This window comes from Solenopsis invicta, chromosome 14, assembly GCF_016802725.1.
Source record: "Solenopsis invicta isolate M01_SB chromosome 14, UNIL_Sinv_3.0, whole genome shotgun sequence".
Lineage (NCBI taxonomy): Eukaryota > Metazoa > Arthropoda > Insecta > Hymenoptera > Formicidae > Solenopsis > Solenopsis invicta.
This window is the reverse complement of record NC_052677.1, coordinates 3,556,577-3,566,884: the sequence shown is the minus strand read 5'-3', so window position 1 is coordinate 3,566,884 and position 10,308 is coordinate 3,556,577. Positions and strand designations below refer to the sequence as shown.

Sequence of the window (10,308 nt, the reverse complement as noted above, 5' to 3'; positions counted from 1 at the left end):
TTGATTCTTGTTTTTAGTTTTCTCTTTGTTTGTCCTACGTACGAGGCATCGCAGTCGTTACAGTTTAATTTATAGACGACGTTGTTACATTCTGTTTTTATGTTCTTGTGTTTGTGTGCCTTAATAAACCTATCCAGCTTATTTCGACATCTAAAACCTAGTCTAATTATGTCTTTATTCAGGGACGAAGATATTTTTTCAGATACGTCTCTTAAATACGGGAAGACCAAGTACTTTTTTCTTTCCACGATCGTGTCCGGCACGTCGACCAGGTCTTGAACTCCGCTATTTAATTTTGTATTAATCAATTTTTTGATTCTTATGTTGATCTTGTTAAAAATCAATTCCAATGGGTAGCCGTTATTAATTAGGGTGTTAACGCAAAATTCTAGATTCTTTTTGTGGTATTGGGGGTGATAATAGCAACGCCCGATCTACCATGCTGTAGATGGTTCCTATTTTTTGGCTAACTGGGTGATGTGAATAGTAGGATAAGTATCTGCCTGAGAAGGTCTCTTTATGGAATCAGTCACTATGTAGGGTGTTGTTGTCGACTTTAATTACGGTATCTAAAAAATTGAGGCTGCGATTCGTTTCACGTTCGATAGTGAACTGTAAGCGGTTATGGTATCCGTTAAATTCATTTAGGATATTATCAACCACTTCGGTGGGTGCTGCCAAAGCGATATCGTCCACGTAGCGTACGTAAAATGGTAGAATCACATTTATGTTATTCAGAACCTTGGACTCCAGATCTTGCATCACTATGTCTGCAATTACCGGTGACAAGGGTGAGCCCATAGGGACACCGAACGTTTGTTTGTATATCTTATTATTAAAGGTAAAAAACGTGGACGTTAAAACAAACTGTACCGCTGTAATAAATTCGTCTTTTGGGATGTTGGTCTTTTTTCCTTTTTTTCCATGAATTTCCATCTAGAATTAATCCCCTCGATCGCAAGGTCTAACAGCACATTGGTAAATAAGGATGTCACGTCAAGAGATAGCAAGGTCTCGGAGTTTTGTACGCTCTTATTCGATAATAGTTTACAGAGTTCAAAACTGTTATCGACGTGGCCCACCGCTCGCGGAATGCTGTCTGATATGGTGTTCTGCAAAAAGGCTGCCAATGGACAAAGAGCAGTACCCACCGACGACACAATAATTCTTAAGGGCGCGTTAGGCTTATGTATTTTTGGTAACCCATAAGCTTTTGGTAGCATGCAGTCACTTGCACGTAATGAGTAGAATGTTACAACACTATTTTGAATAAACTGGTCGATATGTAACAAAGAAAGTATAGGGAATAGAATTGTAAACATAGAAAGATTTGACTCATACGCGGGCTGCGCACGCTTCGCAACATCAGAAACGTTCAGTCTCCCTTGTCACGCCGATCAATACAGATCGATCGTTATTCGTTAACATTGTAAGCGATCAGCGTTTGAACATGCCTTATAACGACTCTAACGACGAACCGTAAGTTTAAGTATTTACACTAAACATGCGATTCAACTGACACAGAACTTGTAAAAAAACGGCTATTAGTGAAGTTATTAGTGAATTTTTTTGTGTTATATTTTTTTTAAAGTATCAATGGTCGGAGATTAATTGATTTGCACGAGTCGTACAAGAAGCGATACGTAGACCGAATTGTTGACACGATTTGTATCGCGGACTGGAAATCGACGAAGCAAGTATAGAAATTTCGTGACCATGGGCTTTAAATCCCGGACAACTGTACTTAAAAGGCTGCTATGAAGATTTGTTTGCGCTCTGCGTCTGTAATGTAAGAATACACACACACTGAAGAAGACTCCGTAGAGTCAAAACGTTTGTGTCCTTTATATACGAATAAATATGTATTATTAGCTATACGAACATCTACACCTTTTTGCTCGTCTCACTGGCCTTTTCAATTAAATGTTAAATTGCATACGAGCTTACCAGAATAGTTATTACTTTATTAATACTTTCCGTGTCAGTAATACTTTCTATTTTAAAGTACTTGAAATTAAAAATAAAATAAAAATTAAACAAAAAATATATTTTTTATAACTTTAAAGTAACTACATCCTTTAAAATTAAAAACAAAATAAAAATAAAATATTTGTACTGTTCTTTGAAAATGGTAAGTCTTTAGAATTCAAATAAACGTTTTTGTATTTTCCTTCTCTTTTTGCAACTGTAACTCGACAAGTTCAACTTTTGCACGAGATGCTTGGATTTCTAGAGTATGTAATTTAATATAAAACTCTTCTTTCATTGCGAGAACTTTTATCTCATGATCTTTTCGTATTTCAGCCATTTCTTTTTTTTGTTCCATTATACGTTTAATTCTTTCAATCTTTACACCGTCTTCACTACTAAAAGTATGTATAATTTTTTTCTTTCTTTTCCTTTTACCACTTTTGGTGCTTGCATGTCAATAATACCTCAGTTCTGTTTTCTTTTTATAGGAAACATTGTAAATACAATATTATTTTATTAAACAGTAAGGAATAGTACGAAAATATATAATTATAATATTGATTATATTACCTACATTACATTTATTGGTATTTTGATTCTCCTTGTTGCTTGTATCAGTGGCATCACCTGAAAATTATATCAATGTCCATGACAATATCCAACCTCAATTATTTGATAAGCAACGTTTTTTAAACATGCACAATGTTTTACATACAGTGGACGTTTAAAAAACAATGATTATGAAATATATATACACATACACACCCACACCCACACCCACACTCACACCCACATCCACACACTCACACACCCACACCCCCACACATCCACACACCCAGCCAGCCAGCCACCCACCCATCCATCCATCCACACACACACACACACACACCCACACACACACCCACACACACACACACACACACACACCCGTACAACCGCACGCTCGCACACCCACACACCCAAACACACGCGCGCGCGCGCGCACACACACGCGCGCACACACACATTTTTAGTCTTTAAAGTTTTATCATTATTTTTGCATAATATATCATCACATTACCATCTTCTAAAGTATTTATTACAAGCTTTCTGAAATCAAGTTATGCAAAAATAATGATAAAAGTTTAAAGACTAAAAATGTTGAAGCAGTTATAGAAATAGATGAAGGTATGTCAAATTAAAATTAATTTAAAACCAAAGTATATTAGCTGTGTGTGTGTGTGTGTGTGTGTGTGTGCGTGCGTGCGTGCGTGCGTGCGTGCGTGCGTGCGTGTGCGTGCGTGCGTGCGTGCGTGCGTGCGTGCGTGCGTGCGTGCGTGCGTGCGTGCGAGTGTGCGTGCGTGTGCGTGCGCGTGCGCGTGCGTGTGCGTTTTCTTTTTCTTCTTTCTTCTTTAAAATAATTAAAGAATATATTTATAAATTTATATAAATACAGTTGTATAATTAAATGTCGAAGAGGTCAGAATTGATTCCTTTTCTTTTTTCCTTTTAGAATAGAATTCGAAATTTATGTCCAAGATCTGTTGTATATATTTTTAGAAAATATAAAATTTGAGTTACAAGCTTAATTATTTCTCGTCGTCTAGTCTGTAGTTGCACTATTTGTATAATTATATTTTAAATCCGCATTAACACTCTACAATTCTCTTGCTCACAACCAAAACAAATTGTTTTTACAAATTCTGTTTTATTTGACAACGTCAAATTAAATTTTCCAAGACATTTGTTCTAGTGGATTTCACATTCAAAAATAAATACATTTGCAGAATGAACAAACAGCCTCTTATTTTGTTTTTCCTTTTTCATCAAAAGCTTATACAGGGTGTCTCAGTATAAGTGACCACCTTCTTTTATCTTGTAAACTAACAGAGATAGACCCAATAAATATAACATCAAATTAAATAGTTTGAACTAAACTTTATTGTGAGCACAGTGGTTACTTAAAGAAATTATCTGTGTTAAAGATCAAAGAGACATGCACAACTTTTACATAGTAAAATGAATATTTTTATATGATAAAAGTTGTAGCGTTTTTTCTAATGAATACAATGATGTATGATTTATTAAAATTATTTTCAAAATTATAGAAGTTATGTCGGCTTAAAGTTTTGCGAGCGACTAATATCATTTCAGTTTTGCTCCTGCGGTGTGGCTAACTTCCGACTCCCGCTTTAGCGATTAACGTGTAACATGTTAACGTCTGATTATAATATTTGATGTACGTAAAATGTCAGTAATAAGAATACAAAAATACAAATTTATAAAATTGTAACGGTACGCGGTTTCGGTCGGTTCGGTGCGGTGCGGGAACTGCGGGATCGGACCGGATAAGGCTCGTCGGTTGGTCAGGTGTCCGCAATGATTATACCCAGCGTTTTAAGTAGCCAAAGATAGAGAATGATTTATTAAAGGTATAATAATTACAAAAGAGTTGAGCAAAAGACAAAGAGGAAGCGTTGACAAGATGCATGAGATAGCACAGATAAGGAGATCGCAAAAGAGACAATGATAGAGATAACAGTAGTATACAGATTGCAATATGGCTGGTACTTGGATTACCAGTTACGCGGCGCGGTTTTATACCTAATGCTAGAACTATCTATGTACAAGTTTTTCGGCTAAACTAGGAAGTTATGCGGGCGGATTGCCCGTATGGCCGGGGAGTCGCGGGGCGCGGCGGGATTGGCTAACGCGGTCGTGTCAGTGTGTGCAAATGCGGGTCGTTGCCGGCGCGGTCGCCGCCGCGACTCGCCCGAGCGCGCCCCGTGCAAGTGGGGCGCTCGATCGACAGGTTGCTTGTGCCCTGCCGATGTATGGGTTACGGAATTTGTCGGTTCGACAGTAGAGGCATTCGAGGACGATGGTGATTGGTCGAGAATGCTCGGCCGGTGATGGTGACGAGAATGCTCGTCGAGGATCTCGGACGTGATTGGTCGAGAATGCTCGGCCGGTGATGATGACGAGAATGCTCGTCGAGGATCTCGGACGTGATTGGTCGAGAATGCTCGGCCGGTGATGATGATGAGAATGCTCGTCGAGGGTATCTGAGACGACTGATCGAGGATACTCGGCAGCGGATAGCGACGGGAATGCCCGTCGAGGATGTCGGAGGGCGACGAGAATGCTCGTCTTTAAGGAACGATCGAGAATGCTCGGTCTGTGGACGGGTCGGATAGTCGGACGGATCTGACTTGTGCGTTCCCACTGCCGGCTTATATATCCGAACGCGCGGCTGAGCAAGCCAATCCGCGCGCTCGGTCGGTTGAGCCGGAGTGGGAGCGTTACGGAACGCCACGGTCGGCGCGCGTGTCGCCGCGTGGTTGCACGGCGAGGTTCGGTTGTGTTCGGCGTGCACGTGGTCCTTGGCCGCACTCGGCGTTCGGTGTTCAGTGGACGGAACGGAGGCACACGGACGTTGGAGGGGCGTATCGTTACAAAATTATTACACCAAATATTATAATCAAATATCAACATGTTACACGTCAATCGCCAAAGCGGGAAGTTAGCCACACCGCAGGGGCAAAACTGAAATGATATTAGTCACTCGCAAAACTTTAATCCGACATAACTTCTATAATTTGGAAAATAATTTTAATAACATCGTTGTATTCATTAGAAAAAACGCTACAACTTTTATCATATAAAAATATTCATTTTACTATGCAAAAGTTGTGCATGTCTCTTTGTTCTTTAACATAGATAATTTCTTTAAGTGACCACTGTACTCACAATAAAGTTTAGTTCAAACCATTTAATTTAATATTATATTTATTGGGTCTATCTCGGCTAGTTTACAAAATAAAGGGGGGTGGTCACTTGTATTGGGATAACCTGTATATGTATATTTATTACAGGGTAAATTCTAATAGTTGCCTCAACGCTTCCAAGCAGATATCTCGGAAACTATACAAAATACAAAAAGAAAAAAATGTTTTAAACAAAAGTTGTATAGTTTGGAGGAGAACATAAGACAATACCATTGTTGTAGTCTGAATGTTACGGTATATTATAACTTGATATCATCTTATGTAGCCCTCCGAGCCATAGAACTTTTGTTTGAAACATTTTCTTATATTTTGCATACTTTTCGAGTTATGTACCTAGAAACATTGGGACAACCATTAAGATTCACTTTGTACATATGTTACGACCGGGTGAATCGCCTTGTATTCTCGCACTTGCAGACCTCAGTAACACACGCGCACACTAATAAAAGAACAGGTTTTTTATTAGAAAGAACGAATTTATTAGCAAAACGAACTGTCAAAACTAAAAGACTGAACATAACAACAACACGTCGCTAACAAACGACAGTCTCTTCATTTAATCGATCTACACTTTACAACATTCACTGCTGTAACACTGCCCCCCTTTTTCAAGTTGTCGTCCCGACAACCCAGGGAGCTCGCAAAAGACTTTTACGACTTCTTGCTCTTCCCAAGCTGCTGCAAAGAGATTTCTGAGCTGCATATCTTCGTCTTTGAGTGGCTCGTTCTCACTCTTCATTTTGAGTCTTGAGCACTTCTTTCTTAATTCTTCGGACAAGGGGGGGGGGGGATAAATTTTCCCATGGACCCAGCGTCTCCTGAGAGACTCCCCAAATCCCCGTCTCGGCATTTACCCTAAGTCCATTCGGAAAAACCACGGTTCAAAAAAACCGAGGAAAAGACGGACTTCTTTCAAGAGTTATTGACTTAAAATAATCAACTCTTTTTTGTCGTGATGTTTCTTGCTTCAATCCGAAGATTTGAAGAAAACAAATTTCTGCAAAAAAGAACACAATCAACAGCAAAGAGTGTTTTTTAAGTCATTAAAGAACTTAAAAACAATAAAAAATATATTCTAGGCTTCCTCAATATTTTAAACAAATCTTTCTTTCCCTACAAAGATTTTTTGTCTTGAAATACAGCAAGTCTATTTAAATAAACAACCTTGTTTTTATGCCTTTTAGATTTCCGCACGCAATAAACTACCTCATTAATTTTTTTTAATGACCTCGTAAGGCCCTTCCCAATTACTTTGTAATTTAGGAGCCCTACCAAGTATTTTTCGAGGGTTATACAACCAAACTTTCTGACCTGGTTCGAAAGACAAACGCTTATCTTTTTGATCATACCACAACTTCAATTTTTGAGATTTGATTCCCAAACGCTGTCTGACAACATCACGAATTGAAACTAATTTTTCTCTAAGTTTAAAGACGTATCCTCTCTCCGATTGTGAATTTTCTTCTGGAGGACGTCCACGAAGAAGATCTAAAGGTAACCTTAACTTTCTACCTTGACATAATTCAGAAGGAGTAAAACCAGTACTTTCATGCTTCAAAGATCTATAAGCTAACAAACCCAGAAAAATCCAACGATCTCAATCTTTTTGATTCTCTGAAACAAATTTTGCTAAGAAATTCAAAAGTGTACGATGCTGACGCTCCATTTGTCCATTAGATTGAGGATGAAGAGGAGTAGTACGAGTTTGTAACAACCCGTGTTTCTTGAATAGATATCGCGCACGGACGTAGCTCGTCGGGAATTCCAGGGCACGATCCGGGTTAAGAGAGAATTAGACTCGTGGTTTTGACGTATAAAATATGTACAGGTTTTATTTAGTGAAGCACACGGACGAATACAAATGTCTTAACGCTATTATTTACAGAAGTTGCGCGAGCGTCACCGCCGATACGTCGTCGGCCGTATCGTGCGGGGGTGACGGTTATCTCGGTCGCGGCGATTGCGAATACCGGTGGGTACCGGCTTCGGCGCGTTTGCCGTTTATTCGCACGACAGGTGCGTTGTTTACGTTGTCGGCGTTCTTTTCGGTGCGCCGGGCAGCCCCGTGGCTATCGGCCTTGCGAGGTCGCGTGCACGGCTTTCGCGGTCGTCGGAGCGGTAGCGGAGCGCGGGGCGGCGCTTGGCTGAGCGTCCCTTTAAATCCGCTGCTGGTATACCGCGGTATTGCTCGTAGGCAGGATGCGACGGCTACGTCGAGTACGCTCGACGGAGGCAAAGACGGTTTACCCCGTTTTTCTGTAGCCGCCGCGGTAGGATCGGATCGGTTTCGAGGAAAGCCGGTCGGGCAAGTATGCTTACCTGAGCCCAAGACGCTTGAGCCCAGCTTCGGCGAGGAGAGACGGGTGCGAGAGCGGTAGCCACCGAGAACGCTCGGCAGAGGCCAAGACCCTAGGACTATCTCGGGAGACTTCTTCGGAGACCGGTCGGCGGAATAATGGTCCGAACAGTCGGCGGAGAAGAAGCCCAGCATCTCGCTGCTCCGGCGCTTTTATACCCGCATCTCGAGACGTCGGGAACGCTCGGTGGCGGTTCGGTTCGCGTCGGAGCCAGCGTCCCCACCGCTCGAGATCGGTTGCGTGGTGGGCGGACGGAGGCGAGCGAGCACGTCGCTAGCGCGTGCCGGTTTGGGCCGGTGCGCGTGCGCGGCGCGATCACCGCGACGCGCGGATGCCTCGCTGCGCGCATTGGCGCGTTTGGAATTGTTTATCGGCGCGTAGCGCCTTGTTCGCCGCTCGGCGGATGTTCGGCCGGCGTTTGGCGGACGATGACCGGTCCGTTGGGGGAGGTCGCGCGGAGGCGGTTTGTTACAAGTTTTTTTGATTCCTAACAAACGAGAAAGTTCCTGAAATAACCAAGATTCAAAATTTCTGTCCTGATCAGTATGAATTTCTAAAGGAATGCCAAATTTAGAAACTACCTGGTTAACAAAAATTTCTGCTACAGTATTCGCTTTAATATTTCCAACAGGAAAAGCTTCAACCCACTTAGAGAAACAATCAGTAATAACTAATAAATATTTTTTCCCAGACGAAGAGGTAGGAAGAGGACCAAGAATATCTATTTGGACTCTTTCAAAAGGAACTCCAACATTATAGATCTGAAAAGGAGATTTCCCCTTTTTAGAAGGACCCCTTTTAGAAAAACAAACCTTACAAGTTTTACACCAATGTTCGACATCTTGCTTACAAGAAGCCCAATAAAATCGTTTTTGAATTTTTACTAAAGTTTTGTTCACTCCAAAATGTCCACCAGAAGGAAAATCATGAGCTTTTTCCAACACCTGTCGAATTAACTTCTTTGGAACTATTGTCTGGAGAACTTTCGTATAAAAATCCGAAGAAATCCATTTTCTAAATAATACTCCATCTTTGATGACCAGAGAATCCCACAAAGTCCAATAAACCTTCGAGGAAGAGTCATTAGGAGCTAACTCCTGACGAGAAGGACGAACACCAATCTCTTTTCCATGATAAATGTTCACAATAGACTGATCCTCCAACTGAGCCTTTTTCCAATTTTCAGATTCACTTTCCTCAAAAACAAATCTCCCCAAAGAATTATTTTTCAACTCCTCCTCCCTAGATTCTACCTTATCGCAATATCTGCAAGAAAACTCAGCACTAGGATCAACAGCCTAGACAATGCATCAGCATTGCCATGTAACTTTCCTGCTCGATGAACAATTTTAAAATCATATTGTTGGAGACGTTCCAACCATCGTGCCAATTAACCATCAAGCTCTTTAAAAGACTACAACCAACGTAAAGAAATATGATCCGTTCTAATCGTGAATTTCCGTCCATAAAAATAATGATGAAAATTTTTTAAGAAAGCAACAATTGCTAAAAGTTCACGACGAGTAACACAATAATTTCTCTCCGATTTACTTAATACTCGACTATAAAAAGCGATACCTTTTCTTTTTCCTCCTATTTTTAAGACAAAACTGCACCAATGCCATGATTAGAAGCATCAATATCAAGAACAAATTCTCCTATTTCAGAAAGAAAACATAAGATTGATGAAGACAACAAAAATTGTTTAAGTTTTTCAAAAGCTGATTGACATTGCTCATTCCAAATATATTTACTTTGATTTTCGGTTAAAACATACAAAGGTTTAGCAAACAGAGAACAGGTGTCTGTTTAATAGGATCTTTTTTCTCTAAATTAATAGAATGTTCCACGACTGTGCAATTTCCTGCAATGATTTCATCAGAAAAGATATCCTGAAATTCCTTCAAAAAATTCGCAAACTGTCTCTTTTCAGCAATATTGAGCTTAGAAGAATTTTTCTCAAAACAATCCATTAAAAAAAATGAAACTTCAAGATTATTAATCCGAGCACAAGAAAAATTTTCAAATTTTTCACGATTTTTTCCAAAAACTAAAGTAAAAATTTCCCCATGACTGGTTTTAATTAAGAAATCTGCACCCAAAATACAATCATCCCCAATCTCTGAAACAAACATAAGGAACTCTAAAGAGTGCTTTTCTAAGACAATTTTTGCATTGAGTTTAAAATCAATGGGACCTTTTCTTCAGTAGGA

At 40.2% G+C, this 10,308-nt stretch overlaps 1 protein-coding gene across 1 annotated transcript; it reads right to left on the bottom strand.

The window, feature by feature from the left end:
- Positions 1-525: 525 nt before the first annotated feature.
- LOC120359472 lies at positions 526-8,229 on the bottom strand. The gene is made up of 3 exons (XM_039457050.1): positions 8,058-8,229; positions 7,050-7,307; positions 526-875 (listed from the first exon to the last, which is right to left on the bottom strand). The coding sequence occupies exons 1-3, from the start codon at positions 8,227-8,229 to the stop codon at positions 526-528; spliced, it is 780 nt and encodes a 259-aa protein (XP_039312984.1).
- Between the last annotated feature and the right edge of the window lie 2,079 nt (positions 8,230-10,308).

Bases quoted from the DNA above. Each gene is read 5' to 3' on its own strand.
- LOC120359472 (XM_039457050.1), bottom strand. From the start codon at position 8,229: ATGCTGGGCTTCTTCTCCGCCGACTGTTCGGACCATTATTCCGCCGAC. The intron at 7,308-8,057 runs GTAAGCATACTT...TGGGTTTGTTAG, and splicing joins CTCAAGCGTCTTGGGCTCAG to CTTATAGATCTTTGAAGCAT. The intron at 876-7,049 runs GTCAGAAAGTTT...AATTTATTACAG, and splicing joins GCGTTTGTCTTTCGAACCAG to CGGTACAGTTTGTTTTAACG.